Consider the following 21,399-nt stretch of genomic DNA (forward strand, 5'->3'; position numbering starts at 1 on the left):
GCAAGAAGGTGGTCTAGTTTAATTTTTCTGCATGTACCTGTCCAATTTTCCCAACACTATTTATTAAATGAACTATCTTTAGCCCATTGTATGTCCTTGCTTCCTCTGTTGAATATTAATTGGCTATAAAGGTGTGTGTTTATTTCTGGGCTCGCTATTCTGTTCCATTGATATATGTGTCTATTTTTATGCCAGTACCATGCTGTTTTGATTATTGTGACCTATGGCTGTTTTAACTACTCTGGCCTTATAGTTTGATATTAGGTAGAATGATTCCTCCAGCTTTGTTATTCTTTCTCAGGATTGCTGTGGCTACGTGGGGTTCTTTGTGGTTCCATATAAATTTTTGAAATATTTGTCCTAGTTCTGTGAAATATGTCATTGTACTCTTGATAAGAATTGTGTTGAATATATAGATTGCTTTGGGTACTATGGACATTTTAATTATGTTAATTCTTCCAATCCATAAATACAACATGTGCTTCTTTTTTATGTCTTCTTCATTTTCTTTCTTCAGTGCCTTACAATTTTCCAAGTGCAAGTTTTTTACATCTTTGGTTAGGTTTATTACTAGGTATTTTATTCTTTTCAAAGCAATTGTGAATGGGATTATTTTCTTAATTTCTCTTTCTGTTAGTTTGTTATTGGCATATAAAAATACAACTGATTTATGGGTTTTAATTTTGTATCCTGCTACACTGCTGAATTCATTAATCAGTTTTAATAGTTTCTTGGTGGAATCTTTGGGATTCTCTACGTGCAGTATCGTGTCTTCTGCAAATATAGTTTTATGTCTTCCTTTTCAGTTGAGATGCCTTTTATTTCTTCTTCTTGTCTGATTGCTGTGGCTAGGACTCCTAGTGCTATGTTGAAGAAGAGAGATGAAAGTGGACATCCCTGTCTTGCCCATGATCTTAAGTGCAAAGCTTGTTGTTTTTGCATATTGGGTATGATGCTGGCAGTGGGTTTGTCATATATGGCCTTTATTATGTTTAGATATAGTCCCTCTATTTCCACTTTGCTGAGAGTTTTTAATCATAAATTGGTGCTGGATTTTATCAAATGCCTTTTCTGCATCTGTTGATATGATCATGTGGTTTTTATACTTCATTTTGTTTACATAGTGAATCACATTTATTGATTTGCAAATGTTGTACCAACCTTGCATTCCCAGAATAAATCCCACTTGATCATGGCATATGGTCATTTTCATGCATTGCTGTATTTAGTTTGTTAATATATTATTGAAGATTTATCAGGGATATTGGCCTATAATTATCTTTTTTGTAGTGCCTTTATCTGGTTTTGGAATTAGAATAATGCAGGCATCATAAAATAATCTGGGGAGATTTCCCTCCTCCTGAATTTTTTGAAGTGGTTTGAGAAGTGTGTGTTAGTTATCCTTGGAATGTTTGGTAAAATTCACCTGGGAAGCCATCCGGTCCAGGGCTTTTGTTTGTTGGGAGTTTTTTATTTTTCCCCCTTTCAATTTCACTAAATGTAATTCTGTGTATTCAGATTCTCTGATTCTTCCTGATTTAGTTTTGGAAGATTGTATGTTTCTAGGAATTTATCCATTTCATCCAGGTTGTCCAGTTGTTAGCATATAATTGTTCTTAATATTTTCTTGCAATCTTTTGTATTCCTTTGGCATCAGTTGTTCTTTCTCTTCTTTCATTTTTTAAAAAAAATTATTTGGGTCCTTTCTCCTTTTTTATTAATGAGTCTGGCTGAAGATTTGTCAATCTTGTTTATCTTTATAAAGAGCCAGCTCTTAGATTCATTGATCTTTTACATGATTTTTTAGACATTTCATTTATTTCTACTCTGCTATTTATTATTTCCTTCCTTCAACTCACTTTGGGCTTTGTTTGTTGTTCTTTTTCAAATTCCTTTAAATGGGAAGTTAGATTGTTTATTTGAGCTTTTTCTTTTTTTTTTTGTTTTGTTTTGTTTTTTGTTTTAGATAGTCCTGTAATGCTATGAATTTCCCTCTTAGGATTGCTTTCCCAGTGTCCCACAGATTTTGGTTTGTTGTGTTCTCATTTTCATTTGTTTTAAAGTATCCTTTGATTTCTTCCTTGTTCCTTAGTTTCCATGTCTTTGCATGTTTTTCAGTATTCTTCTTGTGACGGATTTCTAGTTTCATAGCCTTGTGGTCAGAGAAGATGTTTGATATGATTCTAATCTTCTTAAATTTATTGAGACTTGTTTTTTGTCCTAACATGTGTTCTATCCTAGATACTGTTCTGTGTGCACTCTGCTGCTTTGGAGTGAAATGCTCTAAAGATATCAATTAAATCCATTTGATGTAGTGTGTCATTTAAGGCTGCTCTCTCCTTGATATTCTGTCTGAAAGATCTATCCATTGAAGTCAATGGGGTGTTAAAATGTCCAACTATGACTGTATTTCTGTCAATCACTCCCTTTATATCCATCAAGATTTGCTTCACATATTTAGGTGCTCCTATGTTGAGTGTGTAAAAGTTTACGAGGGTTATATCCTATATCTTCTTGTTGGAATGTTTCTGTTCATCATTATGTATTGTCTTTCTTTGTCTCTTACTATAGCCTTGGATTTAAATTCTGTTTTGTTGGATATAAGTTCTGCTACCTCAGCTTTTTTTTTCTTTCCATTTGCACAAAACATCTTTTTTCCATTCATTTATTTTTAGTCTGTGTGTATCCCTTGATCTGAGATGGGTTTCTTGGTGGCAGTATATATATATACACATACACACACACACACCTTGTTTGCTTACCCATTCAGCTACCCTATGTCTCCTGGTTGGAGCATTTAAACCAATTATATTTAAGGTGATTATTGATAAATACATATTTAGTGCCATTTTATTGTCAGACTATTTTCCCTTGTTTTTTCTTTTCCTCTGCCTCCTCCTCATCCTCCTCCTCCTCCTAGCAAACCCTTTAGATTAGTTGCAGTACTGATGTGGGGTTAACAGACTCTTTTAGCTTTTTCTTGCCTGGGAAGCTCCTTATTTCTCCTCCAATTTTGAATTATAGGCTTGGCGAGTAAAGTAGTCTTGGTTGGAGGTCCTCGCTTTTCATCACCTTGAATATTTCATATCACTCCTTTCTCATCTAAAATGTTTCTGCTGAGCTCTTGGGGTCCGACCTACTTTGCGGCAAAATGGCTAAACGCACCAAAAAAGTCGGAATCGTCCGTAAATACGGCACCCATTATGGCGCCTCCCTCAGGAAAATGGTGAAGAAAATTGAGATCAGCCAGCACGCCAAGTACACTTGCTCCTTCTGTGGCAAAACCAAGATGAAGAGACGAGCAGTGGGGATCTGGCACTGCGGCTCCTGCATGAAAACGGTCGCTGGTGGTGCCTGGACCTACAACGCCACTTCTGCTGTCACAGTCAAGTCTGCCATCAGAAGACTGAAGGAATTGAAAGACCAGTAGAAGATCCACAATTTGAAGCATTGCTAGCCGATAATAAATGGGTTAATTTATGTAAAAAAATAAAAATAAAAATAAAAAAATAAAATAAAATGTTTCTGCTGAGAAATCAGATGACAGTCTAATTAGTGCTCCCTTGTATGTAACTACCTGCTTTTCTCTTGAGGCTTTTAGGATTCTCTCTTTATCTTTAAGCCCTGTCATTTTAGTTATGATGTGTCTCAGTGTAGGCCTCTTTGGGTCCAACTTTTTTCGGACTCTTGCCTGGGTGTTTTTTCCTACCTTGTGCTCCAAATCACTGATTCAGTCTTCTGCTTCATCTAACTTACTGTTTATTCCTTCCAATGTATTATTTATCTCAGATATTGCTTTTTTTCCTGACTTTTTTTTTATGGTTCTTATGTCTTATTTCATGCTGCTGAGTATCCTTATAATCATTACTTTAAACTCTCTGTCTGATAAATTGCTTGCCTCTATTTCATCTAATTCTTATCCAGGAGAATTCACTTTTTCTTTCATTTGAGGTCTGTTTCTTTGTCTTCCCATTTTGGGTGCTTTTTAATTTCCACATTAGTTGTTAAATTAATTAGTGGTATAGCCTGAAGCTATAATCAGCGGCCTGGCTTAAGCACCACACAGCACAGCGGGGCAGATAATTCCTATGGTGGGGCTATTGCTTCACCTCGGACTGATGCCATTTGAAGAGGAGGGCTCTGCCTGAGTGAGATGGCTTCTGCAGTATAGGGAATGACTCAGCACAGGAATTCTGGGGGCTATTCCTTCATTTTTTCCCCCCAGAGCCACCAATCCCAGACTCTCCTCAAATGTCTCTAGTCCACTCTGCCCTCCCTCAGCCAGGACTCAGAGTGTTTGCAAACAAAATGTTGTGTTGTGCCTTTAAGAGGTGTTCTGAGTCTCATCCATATCTCACTGGCAGAAAAAAACCCTGCTGTTTTTCACAGCTGGATGTTATCTGGGTTCCTTTCCAGCTCTGGTGCTGTAGGCTGGGGAGCCCAGTTTGGGGTTTAGACCTCACATTTCTAAGAGGAAACCCCCTGGATGTTAAAATATTCCTCCAGAACTTCAGGTGCTGCTCATGGGAACTCGGTCAGCCCTCTTGTGCCTGTTCTTCAGAGGCCCTATCAGTCTCATTGTGGTGAAGTGTTTTTTTCTGGTTATAATACTTCCTTCCAGCTAGTGTTCAGTTGATTATTCAGGATTATTTCTCTACAGTTTACTTGTAATTCTAGATTGGTCCTGGGAGGAGGTTAGTGTAGCTTCTGCTTACTCCTCCACTATTTTCCTGTGTCTCTAACCCTATTTCTTACTATTTCTTCCCAGCACCCTGTCTTTGTCACTGTAGCCCTTCACAACTCTTTTGTTGTTTTCCAGAAATGCTACCATATTTTTATGTTTCCATAACTTTATTACCCCTTTCTGCCTCCTCCTCTCTGTTTCTTATGCTGAGATTCAAATATTTTCTCCCTTGAATTTGCATACTTTGGGTTAGTCATTGAAGCAGTTACGGTTTTGTTATCTGCTCAAATCCCTTTCCTCACTTCTTGCAAATGTAAGAGGGCAGATGGCTTCAGTTTGGCCACTCACACTATCTGTACTTCACTGGCAATAGTTACTGATCTAGGACTTATTTAGCCCGTTCAATCGTGGTCCCTTCCCAGCACATAGACAGGAAACATGTGAATGTAGGTAAGCTGGTGGCCATACTCTCTGTCACTTGAAAAAGCCTGTCTATAGGATAAAGAATGTTGTCAAGTAATGAGGAAAGGTAGGTAGTATTGGCTGAGTTGAATTCCTCTGCTAAACCCTGAGGTTCTCATAGATACCAGGGTTGCTATACAACTTCCTTTAATTGTGAGATTTTTTTTCTTTTTAACATAACTTCTTTTTTGTATAAGCAAATTAGTTAGGTTTCTGTCATTCACAACCCAGATTCCTAACTAATAAAAGTACCCACCCTGTACCACATATATCAAAGCACTCTTATTTCCTATTGTATTTCATTTGTTTATTTTATTATCCAAACAGACTGAAACTGTATGTCAGGGGGAGATGCAGGAGACAAGGTGGTGCTTCATGTCTGAGTCATCAAAATATTAACAAAATAAACAATATATAATTGTTGAATAAATATGTTAATATATGACAAACAGCAAAGCTTTCAAGATAAAATGAATTTAAACATTATATATAATTATTAACTTTGAAATAAATTTTTTAAGCTATACTTTTTTCTCACAATAAAATTATGAATTATAGTTGACTGTAGTAGTCATATATAGCCCAATGTTACTATTTTGCAGGTGAAAAATAGAGGTTCTTCTAAATGATGACACTTATAAAATTACATAGTTGGTATGTGATAATCTTCTCAAGCTTACACTGGAAAGAAGAAAAAAATAGTAAAAAAAAAGGAGTATCCAAGCAAAAATAAGTAAGTTCAATTAGATATAATTACTTAGTTATCTTTGTGCCATTGCTTTCATTTGCTTATAGCTTTATTTATATTTATTGTTTCTACATTTAACAATAAGTTTTCCAGAAATTAAAATTCTAGTCATTATAATAAAATTCATTTTTCTTTTTTATATATTTATGAGAGTCCAACAAAGAGTAAGTCAAGAGTAAAGAAGAAAGTGAATTTGTCAATGTGACACTTTAGGATACATAATCAATTCTTTAAGATTTTGACATTCTCTCTCAGTAAGCACTGTAAGCATCATCTATCAAGACTTTTTAAAGATTTTTTATTAGAAAAATAAATAGTGAAAAATTGTGTGAATCAGTCTTACAAAATTTTCTCTGAGATAGGCTTCTCATAGAGCTTCTCACTGAGATAAGTGAGAAAAAAATTTTCAAAAACATGCATAAATGTTTTAGTGTTAATGTTATAATGCATTCCAAATAGTATATGAAGCTTAAGAAGGCAACGTTCACTTTTTTTTCAGTTAAAAGTACTATTTTTTAAGAATCCTCTAGTTTAAACTCTTTATATGAAAATTCCATTAGTAAAGAGAGATTAATTTCATATGTTTAATTTATATCTGCAAACAAACAAAAAGACCTCCATTGTTTAATTCATAGGCCACATCTATTCTTTCAGTAAAAAATTCATAATGTTAAAGTATATCCCAATTTTGGTCACTCCTCACCACCCCCATTTCTGTCACCTTCATTCAAGCCACATCATTTCTCACCTGAATTATTTCATTAGATTCTTAATTAGTCTGTGTTTTCCTGTCTATTACACTCTACCTTCAGCTTTCTGTTTTACATACAATATCCATATTGATCTGCTTATAACATAGCTTAGATTTTGTCTCTCCTGTGCCTTCCCAGCTTACCTAGAGGAATAATAGCCCCTCTGATGACCTACCCCGGGCCTGCCCAACCTAGCAGTTACCTCTCAGACTTCCAAGTACTGGGTCCTCCTGACTGTGCTTCCAAAACCGTCTCTCATACTTTTCCTTGAACAAATCATGCATTTCCACAATTTAAGCCATGCACTTTCTCTTTCCTCTGAAATGCTCAAAGGAGCATTATATATATATATATATATATATATATATATATATATATATATATATATATATAAAATATATAAAATTTATGTCTTTTAAGTGTCTGCATAAATGTCACCTATTCAGAGATACCTTGAATAGCCATACATATATATATATATATATATATATGTATTTTCAACCACACTCTTATAACACATATTGATTTCTCATAGCAAGTATCACCAGCTAATGTATTGAATGTTTACTTGTTTATTTTCTATCTCCATTCTATTAAGTACATGAGAGCAGGGACATTGTTTTTTTTCACAGCCATATCCTTGAAACAAGTGAGGGCTCAAAAATATTGACTGGATAAATGAATAAATAAAAATAAAAGAATAGATGAAATAGCAGCCTCAATAATCTAAAGCATTTAAGAATATTTATAATTGTTTATAACTATTACAAAAAAAATCAATGACATTCATTTCAAAGTTGATGGGTTTTATTCTAATTAATTTTGAAAAATTCTGTACTAAAGTTAGATGTTTGACTTTAAAGTAAATATAGCAGTTCTTCCTTATCTCTGGTTTCACTTTCCATAATTTCAGTTACAATCAACCTTAGTCCAAAAATATTAAATGGAAAATTCCAGAAATAATAATTCATACATTTTAAATTGCCTGCTATTCTGAGTAGCGTGATGAAATTTCTTGCTATCACCCTCCCTCCAGCCTAGGATGTGAGTCATCTCTTGCTCCGGTGTATCTAACCCTGCCTATGCTACCCACCTTAAAGTTGCTTAGTGACTTTTTTGATTATTAGATGAACTGTTACTGTATCACAATGCTAGTATTCAAATTCCCCTTATTTTCCTTAATAATACCATATCCACATAACTTTTATTACAGTATATTTTGTAATTGTTCTATTTTATTAATAATCATCACTGTGAATCTTTTATTATATATAACATAGTTGGAAACTCTCCATGGTTTCAGTCAACAACTTGGGATCTTGGAACATATCCTCCCAAAATGAGGGGGGACTACTTCATGGCATAAATGCATTTCTTTGAGGTTAGTGAGCTTGAAAGTGTTTCCTTTTCTATATGAGCCTTCAAATGAGACCACCTTGCTTATAGCCTGTGAGAGCTTCTGAAGGAGAGAATACAGCTCAGCTGTTTCCAGGTTGCTGACCCACAGAAACTATGAAATGATAAAATTTGTATTGTTTTTAGGCTGTTAAATTTGGGGATAATTTGTTATGCAGTAATAAATAGTTAATCAGGTTAGATAATTTTGCATGAATTGACATGTGGATAGAACTTGAAAGATAAATTTTTCTGGTGTTTCCTAAAAACATTTATTATTTTCTTTTTTTTTTTGGCAGTGGGGTAATTTATCATTAGCAAAGTAAAATTTCTCCCAAAATAATTTTTTCTTAGCCCTTGTAGGCATCATCACCATATCTAAGAATAACCAAAAGTTGTTGAATGCTTTTTAGTTTTTTAATATAAGGAGATGTTAGATAAATTATTCCATCATATATTATATGCAAAAGTTAAATATGAATTTTAAAAATTGTATTCAGTTGGGTTCCCACATACTGTATTCATTTTTCAAGTTATATCTGTGGAACATTCCACTTCCTATCTCTTACAAAGCCTTTTTTATTGTTTATTCTGTTTTTGTTTTTGGCACATCCCTGAAGTTATTCTTTGCCTACATTATCTCTCACCTATTTTATGAGCTTTTTTTCTTTGTGACTCATTATTGTTTTCTTTTTATTCACTCTCATTTTTCCTCACAGTGATATATTAACTTTTCTTCTTTTACTTTATGTAATTTATACATTGTATTCCAAAGCAAATACCAATAGCAGAGGCCACCAAAGCTTTAGTGGTTACTATTATACTTCAACAAAATCACCTTACCACATCTTTGCTACAACATGAGATTAGATAATTTGTAAAGGCAAGAAACTCAAGAAGAGCTTTTCAAGGGATAAAGAATTGGCTGTAGCTAAAGCTAACAGAATTGAGAATTTACTAGCATCATTAACCTAGAATTTCTGTCTAAAACTCTATGAAAGAAGTGGGTGGTCAGTATCATGACTATGAAGAGAATCATCAGATCAAGTAGAGTATGCAACAGGTAAGGATTGAAACAGTCTCATTAGGATAGTTTCATCCTAGAAAGAAAACAATTACTGTACCCTTTTCTCCTATTTGTGAGTTACCTTAAGTCTCTCTATATAATTAAACATTTACTGGAACCTGGCCTAAACCCTTTATTTCATTAGGTTCCTGAAAAAAAAGCTACTATATTTCTTTATTCCCATCACTTGGGTCTCTTTGCATAACTGTAACCTGGAGCTTAATTATGTGTCTTCAATATAATGCAACCCAAACTATTCAGTATTTGTTCTTAGAGGTCCTTACCTTCAGATATAAGAAAATAAGAAAGAAAAAACAGGATGACTTTTCAATCCTGAACAATAAACACGTGTGTTTTCTTGTTTCAGGTTGTTTTCTACACAGGAACTGGGCTTCAGCAGATACATTCCTTTGTAAATGAATAACATCCTTATTTCCTGCAAGTTAAAGTATTAGTTTTGTGTCCAATGAAATTGCAAATTTCTTAAGTGAAAAATGGTTTCATAGCAGTAATTTTATATTGCTCAACCCAGCAGAATATCTGACTTCCAATCACTCTTTTAACAAACATTAGCCTACATTTGGGTTACTGTTCTCTTGAAAGGAATATTTGTCAACCACATTATTTTTGAAACTTATTAAACCCATTTACATATGAGATATTTATCTTCTCCAAACTCAAACATAATCATATTGTTCAGCATGTGATCAGGCTTGAGACAACACAATATTATATGTAACACCAACTAGATTACCTCTAGGCCCAGGTGTGGACTTGCAGCTGGAGCAGGCTTATATTTGTGTTTCAGTTTCCTGTTTGTAATTTGCTGTGAAACATATGACAGCCTTTTAAAGCCAAGATTGAACTTCTGTTGTGATCAGTGGAATATGCAGTCAAGTTGATTTTATTTTTTTATTGCAGATGCAGTATATACTCATTGTAGAAAACAGAATGTGTAATTAGGCTAAATGAAATAAAGAAACCTATTTTTACATAGAATACCCCCAATACTATTCTGATATGATCTTCTAGTTTTCTTCTCCTTATTGTCTGTGTGTGTGTGAGTGTGTGTATATAATATATATAAATAATATATATATGATATGGTTGATGAGCCTATTAACATTCCTTTTCTGAATTCTTATTACTGTAGTATATCCTCTATTACACTGTATCTATAAACATTTTGAGGCAAATACTAATGTATTAATAATTCTTTCATATCATGTTATTTTAAAAATATGAATATTTATATATCTCTTTAATGCTCAGATTCAAATGTGTGCTTCAACTTGTGTAAAATCAAATGTAATGAAAACGAAGCTTTATCTACTGAGGTAAAGGCAACATAAAAATCAATGGGCTAATGAATATAATAACTAAAGTAAAATTGGAAAAAATAAAAGATCCAGACTAATTTAATTACTTCTTAATGAATATGAAAAGCAATCATTGCTAAAACCACATTTTAATTTCATTTTGGTAGGCCTTGTTTTCCAAAATGTTTCATAAAATGCTATTTCATTGGATCTTTTCAGGCATAACAGTAAAAAAGTTCAGTAACCAAATAAGTTTGGATATACTTAAGTGAAGCAGGTTTTTTATTGTTGTTATTATTATTTATTATTGTGCATTTTTGTGTCTCCTTAACACAGACATTCTCAAACATTTTAATATGCTAATATACATTGAAAATACCCATAATAGAAATTAGAATACAATATTGCCCCCAAATTTTGCCCTTGGAACTCTTTTACTTCTTTTATTTAAAAGGTATGACTAGTATTTCAATGAACAATTCTTGATGAATGCTTGGATAAAAATATCAGAAACTATTTTCTTTGAATGCTTAGCATGTTTCTTTTTGTAGCTTCTATTTAGTGGTCTTTGTAGACTAGACTATAAGCCTTATGCAAATTTTCTAAGATGAGTGATAGCTTTGCATGCCTTTAAACTCTTGAAATTTGGTGATTTTTATTCCACCAACTCTTTGATCCCCAAGGCATTTTGATATCAATACCTACTGGTTAAATCGGAAATGTTTCTCTTTTACCACTTTCTCTCTCCTCCTTGACTTGAGACAACAAATTCCCAATCACTTATCATCACAGTATTTCAATGCACCTATTTCTTTTCCCCCGACTTTGAGTTTGTTAATGAAACCAACTGGAACTACAAGCTCAACCATTTTTATAACATGCTTACTATTACAAATCCCTCAGATTCTGTTACCTTGTATTCATCTCCTTGTCAATTTCTAAACATGTGTGAATCATATCAATAGCAAACATTTCACAATAACCCATACTCAATTTCTTTAAGTACAGAGCTTTATTGAAAGATGTCTCAAGACTATGCTAATAAGATTTACCACAAAGTCCTGTTATGTGTCCTCATTGAGCCTCCACTACTACTCTGAAATTTGTGTGTGTCTGTATGTGTGTGTGATTACTGAAGTTTGCATGTAACATACTCCATGCCTTCTTGACTGTCCTGAAGGTATCTATTATACCTTAAAACCCTGAGAAAATTATTTTGTCTCTTCATTTTCAGAGAATCCCTAGTCATTCTTCCTATTGCATATCATTTTTTAAGAACAAAACTTCTCTACTTGCTAGGACTCGTCCTCTGTATGTATTTTGCTTTCCATTGTTTCTTACTTTCTCCTAGACCCTCTTTCTCAGTTTTTTATCTACAACTTCAACCTTTCTCAAAATCCTACTTATTTTCTTTCAGCTTAAAATGTTCATAGGTCTACCATAATGTAAATTATCAAATTCCTCCAATTCAATCTTTTTCTTCCTCAGTTCCCATCAATTTATTTTCCAAAGTGTTAGTTTACATGAACTAACTCTTTTCAACATCCTGTCTCGTTCAAATGTAATATGGCCTCCACTACATTTCTGAAACTGATTCTCCAATCAGGAGGTAACTTGCTTATCAGAAAACCTGAAACCTTTTTAGTTCTCTAACTGTATCTGAACAGTTGGCCCATTGATTATCTCTTCTTCTGTGACTTCACTACTTGCCCTTTGGATTCTTGCTCTATCCATTTTTTTTCTGTCTCTCTGTTGCCTCTTCTTCTCTGTTCCGTTTGCTGACTCAGCATTCTGCTGTGAGTATTTACCCACCAAGTGGTGATCTCATCCATAATCACAACTTCAATCTCACCTTCTGTCTCCCAGGCTTCTCAACCTTAGCTGCACATGGAAAGGTTTAAAAATGATTGAAGTATAAGCCCACCTCTAATTATTCTGATTTAGTTGGTCTGGGCACAACCTGCACATTGGGATCATTATACTCTTCTTAAAGTTGTCACAACAAACAGTGGATCCACTGCTCTGTGGATTTTCTCTTGGTTACAGCAATTAATTTTTTAATTCTAACAATGCCTCAAAATCAGCACATCAGAATCTTTAATCTTTATCTGTTCTTGATTGTACTAGGTCCCATTCAATTTACTATTTTATATATTTTGTCTTCTGCCTCAATCATAACCCAAATTTTAAAACACTTTCCTATAGATAATATTGCCAAACACCTCTCATTTCTTTCCCTCTATAATCCCAACTGTGGCCTCCCTTTAGTGCTCCATTGCCTCCTGTCTAGACTTTGTAATAGCACCTCATCAGTAATAATACTCACCACAATAATATTCGCCAAAAATTTTTTAGATCATGTTATTGATAATTTATTGACTATTCAAATTTAATATAAGCAAATACAGCATTTATTTATCACTTTTCTTATCTGTTTCTTTTAACTAGGCTACAGACCTTAGATCTTTTTGCTTATTCATTTATTATTTTATTCCTTTGCATATTATGGTCTTTTCCTCTCAACTTATAACTTTCCAAGTTTTTCAGAGTCCAAAATAAGATCTTTGACATCATGCATTTAGTTTGAAATCTCAGTGTATTATCATGGGAAATTTACTATCCTCTTTTTGTTTTAGTTTTTAAAACCTCTTTGGTTGAGATGATAATTTCTCTGAGTTCTAATATTGAAATAAATTAATGATTGCAAAGTCCCTGGCTAAATACAGACTCTCAAAAATATTATGTTCCTTTCTTAGCTGATTTTCCCTTCCATTTAGGCCTTCCTTAAATTTCTGTCATGTTATCTTCATTATCTTCATCACTCAACTCTTTTATGGCATTGTGTCTTGCTTCCTCAATAATCTCTTAGAGACCGTACCCCTGTCTTGAATCATACTTTATATTCACTGCAGTATTCATGATGTATTATATTCATGGTTGGCATCAAAAAATATTTGTTGAGTGGATTTTGCTAAGTAAATCATAATTTTTTTTTTTTTATTGAAGCACAAACCAAAATCTTGGAAGTTTAACTTGTGAGAGATTTCATGGGACCATCTAAAATGTACTTTAAAAAAACTACATACTTTTTGGTATTTAGAAAGAAAAGCAAAGGAAAGGAAAGAAAAAAAGAGAAAAGGGAAAAGAAAAGAAGGAAAGGAGGGAGGGAGGGAGGGGAAAGAAAAAATAAGTAAAATCCTATTTTTGAAAATAAAATGTGTATTCATTTTAAGATTAGATATTGATCTGAGCAAGCCAGAAAACTAGTTTTATTCCCTGCTTACAATGTTAACCACATTGTAATTCTGGGAGAAAAACACTCTGAGCTGCTGTAGTTTGAACATCTTTAAGATGCAGTTAAATTCATTTTTAACTCTCATCCATGTGAGTTGTAATGATAAGGCAATATCATATATGGACAGATTTTGAGGTTTTTGTAAACTTTCAAAGGGCTACATATATAAAGTAATATCATCATTGCATATACTATAAGTATTGTGTAACTGTTTCTTCCCAGATGTAGAATGTTTAATTTTTTCTTATAATTTCTTATTCTTAGTCATGATTTTGTGTTTGCACATCATTCCCTATACATACAGTCTACTCTTTTTCCTCTGCTTCTCTCGCTGATAATGCTACCCGAAGTTCAGACCTATCCATATTCAGCTTCCTCACCCATCCCTAGGGTTGCATACATTAAGTTTCAGACTAACACCCAAGATGTCTTTGTTATAATTACACTGCAGTAAACTCTTGATTGTCTCTGATAATGGATTACTGGGAGAGCCTGGCTAAACAAATTGGTTTGGAGATTTGTCACATTGAGTGAACTCTCCCATGCAGGCCTTTGGGAGTGGCAGAAAGGGTTGGGTGAGAAAAACAGGCAAAGTGACTGAAGTTCCAGCCAGGTAACTTCACAGATAATTCTGGAATATCCCTGTGTCATTCCACTCTAAGGATGAAAAGACTGAAAAACTGAGGACCTCTAGCAACAGACTGTTTGTTGAGTAAATGAATGAATGAGAAGACTTACCTAGAGTGTCTTCCATAAAGGACAGGTCTCTTTCTTTTCCATCACAAGCTTGGAGTAAATAAATGCATTCAAGAAAGAAAGGCTGGTAGTGCAAACTCTTAATTAAGAAAGCGATACTTAAATGAGAGACATATTTGTCAGGTATGCTATAAAATATATTAAAAATATGTTGTAATGAAGCAAAACAATGAAACATTTAAAAATCAATGCTAAATATGGAATAACACTTCCTTAAAGATTGTCAGATACTTAAGACATTCGGAAACAATCCCTCCTCTGCTCTTTTGGAAATTGCTGCCAATTTTCCTGTGGTCAATACACAGAAGAATATCAACTGCTTGTTGAGATTGAGGAGGTACATCTTTGTAATTGTGCAGCTGGTTGTCAGGTGACTGATGCAATTTGAATTCAACCAATTTTCATTTAATACTTGTCCATTCTAGGCATTTTTCTAATGATTAGGATGACTAGATAAATAGGATACGGCACCTGTTCATTTGCTGCTTCTAAGGATGCATGGGGTGAGTTAAGGAAGGATGTGAAGCTAGGCTCCAGCTCTTCCAGGACTACATAATATTTTCTATCAGTTCTATTGTTTTCTTCCAAAGAGGGAAATAACACAAAGGAAATCTGGAACTTAATTAAAATATCAGAATTAGAAGAGCAAGTGTTACTTGGTACAGAGACTATCAGGAATCCACTTTTCTACAGGGAGTTTAAAGGTCTAAATCTTAATTCTATGCCTCCATTACCTATCTATAAAACTCCAGCTATGCAGGACCCTCTTTGCTCTTTTGTAATATGAGAGATTTGGACTACCTGAACTCTTAATTTACTCTCAGACTCCACCTGCAATAAGACCATGATAAAAGAAAAAGGGGACCTTGAAAAATATACACACAGACGGCAAAAGGAATGGGACTTGGGGACGCTGAATATGACAATTTGATGTGAGGAGTCTAAGGAGATTCTGAGAATTCCAATTTGGATTACTGATGCGGAGGTAACAGTTTTAGAGTAGTTAGTGAACTGTTAACTCTCTCAAAATGCAGGCAAAATGAGGAGAAAGCAGCACTCAGGGTGATTCACATATTTGACAACTGAGCACTGATTGCCTGGGTAAGCTATAACTTTTTTTTCCTTCTTCTTTCTCTGACTTGTGTATTCTAGTTCTAACCATCTGGAAAAATTCCTCTGGCATTATGCATAAAAACTCATTCAGCGTGGAGAAAGCATAGACACTTCAAGCCTCATTTAATCTGTATGCACAAGGAATGATGAACACTAAGCATGGGCTCTAATTATGATTTTGAGATAGTGGGGTAGAGCATAAAGTAGTGACCACCCATGATCCTAGCTAATGATGGTATTACATGCAATAAGGTGGAGACAGACTTATGCAGCCAGTTTCAGCTGAGCTTCCATGGTGACATAGTTCTAAATGCAGAAGCAGTCTGTTTGGAATGACACATCACTTCACCAGGCCTTCCCTCATATCATACACTCCAGCTCCATTATATATAGAAAATTGATTATTTATTTGTTTGAAATATAAGCAAATATATATGTTAAAAGTTTGAAAAATTTTAAGATGTAAATAAGCAGGTAATTTTATCTTTTTGTAGTAATTTGGGAACTCTTTATTCTCAGTCTTGTAACAGATGTTTTGTAATATAATATCCATGTAACTTTTATCCCTCTGGTATTTTTATCACTTGTCTTGCTAATATATTGATTGCTAAATCAATCTTTTAAAAATTGTAACACTAGGATAAAGGTGAGATATTAACTCTCCCCAACTGTTTCATAACCATCAAGTACTTCCTTACACACCAATTTCAGTCACCAATTTCCTCCTCTCTAGCTCACTACGGTGAAATAAAAGTAGAGGAGAATGGTTAACAATCTCTTGCTTCTTTTGGAAACTGGGACTTGATTCTGTAATACTTAATGTTATCTGTTATAAAATGTCTCATAAAATACAGTGTATTAAACATAGAATAATGCATATTTGCTCAATAACATTTTTTGACAAATAAAAGAAACTCTACATGCTGTAGCATCTTCAGCAGTTATACCACTTCATTTTTCTGTTATAACATTTAGGTTTCAGTTTCCTATTAAGAATCTCTAAACTGTTCTACATCACTTTTGAGCATTGGCAATCATGACTAATTCATGAGTTTGTAAAATACTTATTGCAAATATTTTTAGAACAAAAATTTTTCAAACTTGATTTCTTTATCTTGAGAAAAAAAATAAACAATTAGTGCCTCTCTTCTGCTATAACTCGATTCCTTAATATAGTTAAGTTAAATATTGCTGAAAATCATTTTTTCCCTGAAAATTAGTCGGATGTTTTTGACAAATTGCCACTTGGTGACTGAGAAGCAGACCTCATAGCACATAAGTTACTCACTCTAACAACATCTCTTAACTTTGAAAATTCTGTCTATTCTGAGATTCTAGGCATTTTTACTGCCTCTAACTGAATTGCCAGTTCTATGAATAAGCAACCACTTCATAATGTGTTTCAAAGATAAAAATATAGTGCAAATTTATCTTGACTTATTAGGTTTTATAAAACATTTTTTAAAGATTTTATTTATTTATTTATTTTTAGAGAGAGAAGGAGAGAGGGAGAAAGAGAGGGAGAGAAACCGAAATGAGAAACATTGATTGGTTGCTTCTTGTACATGCCCCAACTGGGACTGAACCAGAAATTCAGGCATGTGCCTTAACCTGCAATAGAACTAGTGACCTTTTGCTGTGTAGGATGACACCCAGCCAACTGAGCAACACTGGTCAGGACCGGTTTTGTAAAACTTTTGATTGCTGCCTCAAATTAACTATAAACACACAGTCATCCTCCAAGGAAAAATGCATGTATTGCTTGTAAAACTTGTATTAAATACCTTATTTCAGATCTCCATTTATGTTGTCTTTTTCCCCACACACATTTTTAATTTTAATGCTGGATTGTAGAAAAACATGTTAAGTACATCTTTATGATGTATTGCAAGTTGTATATATCTTCGGCTGAAATGGCAATGGAGTGAATTGATAGACACTCTACAAATAATCCCATGACACTGATAATAAACACTACAGCATAACTTACTTTTCAACCTGGTGAGCATCTAAATGTTTTAACACAAATAGAATATCTATGCTTCTTCTATTATCATCAGCATATTAAAAATAATAAAATCAAGAAAGTATTGTAGTAATAACAGTTGCCATAATAATAAAAGCCTACTATATGCCAGGTGCAATGCTAAGTATTTTTCATGCTACATTGCTTAACCTTAAAGCATTTTAAAAATCAGATATTATTATCTTAATTTTTCATGTGAGGAAACTCAGGAAAAGAATGATTAAATAATTTGACTAAAGTTATAGGGATAACAAAGGCTGGAATTCAAATTTGAACTAAATCCTTTTGGTTTTTTTAATTAGAACTATTTTAGCTATTTTGTAGAAGAAATCACTTTTAATTTGGGCCAAAAAAATACAACACTTTGGGACAGTTGATCATTCTTAATAAGCAAGCATGTTTATGGCACACTTGAGGAAAAGAGTATAACATTAAAATGTATGCAATACCCATATGGCCACAGTAGTTCCTATAACGGCCTTATTTTTCCTATCATTTTCACTTCAAAGTAAACACTATCTAAAAATGGGAAAATAAAACTTCTGTCCTTGGGTGTTGGGAAAGACCCTGTCTGGTTTCAGGGACTGTAGCCCCGCCGACAGGCGAGAGGGCCCCAAGGCTGGAAATAATCAAGGAGGCCTTGGGAAAACAGGCCACTGAGGAGACGAAACCCGTCCCCCTGCCAGGGGCGCAGCCCCTGCCTCCCTCACATCCCCCTGCTTGGTCCTGTGATGGTCAGTTGTTGATGATGGGTAAGTCCTCTCATGGGGAGAGACGACCTAAGACAGACATGGCCAGTATGGGCAGCAGACAGGACTTGGGGGACATGGAGAAAAGGCAAAAAGGCCCACACCCCTCAGCTTGGCTTGAACATGGCTAGAGTCCTCATTCTGTCTGAAAGAAGTCTCCTTGTCTCTTGGTGGCTCTGCCCCACCCACCTGGATCAGGCTTGAAACAATATTAAAGGCAGGTACAGCCCTAAACTAAATAGGGCAGATCCCAGGGGGGAATCAGGCCTAGAAGTAAGTTCCTTGAAGCATGCTTTGTTTTTCTCTCAAAAGCTATGATAACTGCTCATACTGGGACGGAGATTTACATTATTCATAGACCCTGACCTAAGGCAGATCTCTTGTATTCCCAATTGTTATCTATCTTCTCTGTCTGTTTTCTGCAAACATAGCCTTTTGACATTGATTGATGAGCTTTGCATCCATACCCCTGTGCGTATGGATCTCAATAGCAGCCTTTGGACATGGGGGGCTCAGGGCCTTCTCCACTAGAGGGAAAAGCCCTTTCCCTTCTCCTGGCAAACAGAGAAGTGTTTGCGATGACTCGTGTTTATTCCCCCATCCATGACAACCCTGGGACAGGCTCTGTAGGATTCAGAGCGCTGTTCCCTCCTCAGCTGGCTCCAGACAGTAACCCTCAGATCCCGGAGTGCCCCATGTCACGCTCCCTGTGACACTTGGGTAGAAGTCTGCAGTCTTTGTAGTTGCCTTTTAATAAGTTTCTGTTTCCAGATTGCCTTTGGCTTCAGACCCTAAAACTGTTTGAGTCATCTCTTGGACATCTTGAGAATGCTTGCTCTGCACACCCTTTCATGTTTGCTTAGTAAAGTCTCCAGTTGCTCCCCAGCTCTGCTAGTATTAGTAAAACACACTTGAATGCCATTGCTTTAAAAACATTTGAGTAGCTATTTAAAAGCACAAAAGTTGGGGCCACAATCCAGACTTCTTCAGTCAAAGTCTCCCGGGTAAAGTTCAAGAATCTGTATTTTTAACAAATACCCTTTGAGATTCTGCCATGGAGACAGGTTTGGTAATTACCACAGAAAGACTCAAGGCTCAGGATGAACTGATGTAAAATCACCAGCCCAGGGCATTTTCCTCTTTAGTCTGTGCTAATTTTAAATTACCATTCCCAGTCAGCAGTACCATTCCCCCAGCCCTAATAAAACTGCTCCTTCTCCCAGTATTTGACATTTGTGCATTCTATAATCATTTGGAAGATGACCTCAGATATAAGTGTTGTAGGTAGATGCTGAATAAAGAATGCTAGCCCTGCTGTCCATCTTTGATCTTTAACCCCCTTCAGAAAATTCAGTTTTTTTACTCAATGATCTAGACTTGAAAAAGCAGAAAAAGCATTAACAATCACTGTGTCAAACACTTGCCCTTACTGGAGGGAAATGGCTCATGAGAATTTCACATAACTAAAATGTAATGCTAAGAAACATTTCAAAATCTTAGTTTCGGTTTTGAAAAGGTACAAAACTTTCTATACTCTCTTGTCTGGGTATGACAAATGCTACTTAGAGTGAAAAAAATACTTTAAAATAGGGTTTGGAAAGGAAAAGCCTAATGCTGAACATCTGTCTGTATGAGTACCAGTATATTTGTGCTGGGTGATAGATAATGATGGTATATGTTTTCCAAGATACTAATTATATTAAATTATAATATATAATATATATTATATTATTATTATATAATAATATATAATATTATAATATTATATAATATATATTAAATTATAATAATAAAATAATTAATTTACAGGAAGGGGAAAAGGTAGTGTTTATTTTTAATATAGTATATAAGCATATTTTACTCAAGAATAGACACTTCACTTTTTTTGCATTATTTACATTGACAGAACAACTCATATTCAGAAAGCTGTTTAAGCCCTTTAGTTACATGTCTAATTTTATTAATGTTTTTGGCAAAACTAAGTGCAAATCTCTGTTAGACACTAGAATGATATAAAAACAACAAAGGTTACTTTCCTACCCACCTCTATTTCTCGCATAGTTTTTCTGTTCTGGAAACAAAATGATATTTTTTTCCTGGTCATATATTGTTTAACTAACATAACTATGACTCATTTTTCTATTAAGTCTCATACTAATAACCTACAGCCCTGCCCTAACTAATTTGGAAATAAAGAAGAGATAGGAATAAAAATGTGGAGAGAGGCAGAGTTTTGAGTTTTACTTACTCTTTTGAGAGTTTTTGGGCTACTTTAATCTAGTGTACCTTCTACCAGAGATAAAAAGAATAGAGCCAAGAACAATAAGTAAATATCTAACATTTGTTGTGCATGTACTAAATCTATTGAATGCATTACCTTATAAAATTTAACCAAGTTGAAAGGACCTTAAGTAATATAAAATTTAACTTTTTAACTTTTTAATTAAAAAGAAAATATTTTATAACTAGAAACCTGGCATCCTTGGACTCAAATGCTTACAGCATTCAGGCTCAGTTCCCTGTTAGCTGATCCTGTTAGCTGTTCTTGTCAGTACACATCACTTTCCAGCTGTTTGATATTCATAAAAGGCTCTAAAGAGCCTCAGCAAGGAGATAAGACAGGTCAGAGGGATAGCATATGCAGCAATATATTTAACGTGTTTCAATTATAAGGTTTTTATATTTTGAAATCTATATGGTGAAAAGAAATACACTATGCCCCAAATTATCACTATAATATAAAAACTTAAGAAAATTATGCATTTCCATTTTTATATGCATTGCTTTTTGGTATGCCCCAACTTCCTTAAATCTTAAACATAGTGTGTATATATATATATTTTTTTTTCATTTTGTTTCCTTTAAAACTAGATTATACAGCTGTGTGATCTTACAAGCATCAGTATTATTTTACAAATTATTCACACAAATACCCCAGAACTTACCTAATACTTCCTAGATTACTGGGCTTTCAATTTGCTGTTATACATAAAACTATGACAAATTCCTAAATAATTATGCATTTTCACAATCC

At 34.3% G+C, this 21,399-nt stretch overlaps 1 protein-coding gene across 1 annotated transcript; it reads left to right on the top strand.

Annotated features, from left to right (window-relative positions):
* The first annotated feature begins 3,126 nt into the window (after window positions 1-3,126).
* On the top strand, window positions 3,127-3,499 carry LOC129075715 (60S ribosomal protein L37a-like). Its single transcript, XM_054579837.1, has one exon. It carries the CDS (start codon window positions 3,152-3,154, stop codon window positions 3,428-3,430), a length of 279 nt encoding a protein of 92 aa, XP_054435812.1. The 5' UTR covers window positions 3,127-3,151; the 3' UTR covers window positions 3,431-3,499.
* The last annotated feature ends 17,900 nt before the right edge of the window (window positions 3,500-21,399 follow it).

The sequence above is a fragment of the Pteronotus mesoamericanus genome, unplaced genomic scaffold, assembly GCF_021234165.1.
Source record: "Pteronotus mesoamericanus isolate MK-2021 breed Mesoamerican mustached bat unplaced genomic scaffold, CSHL_Meso_final contig_56, whole genome shotgun sequence".
In the NCBI taxonomy this organism is placed as follows: domain Eukaryota; kingdom Metazoa; phylum Chordata; class Mammalia; order Chiroptera; family Mormoopidae; genus Pteronotus; species Pteronotus mesoamericanus.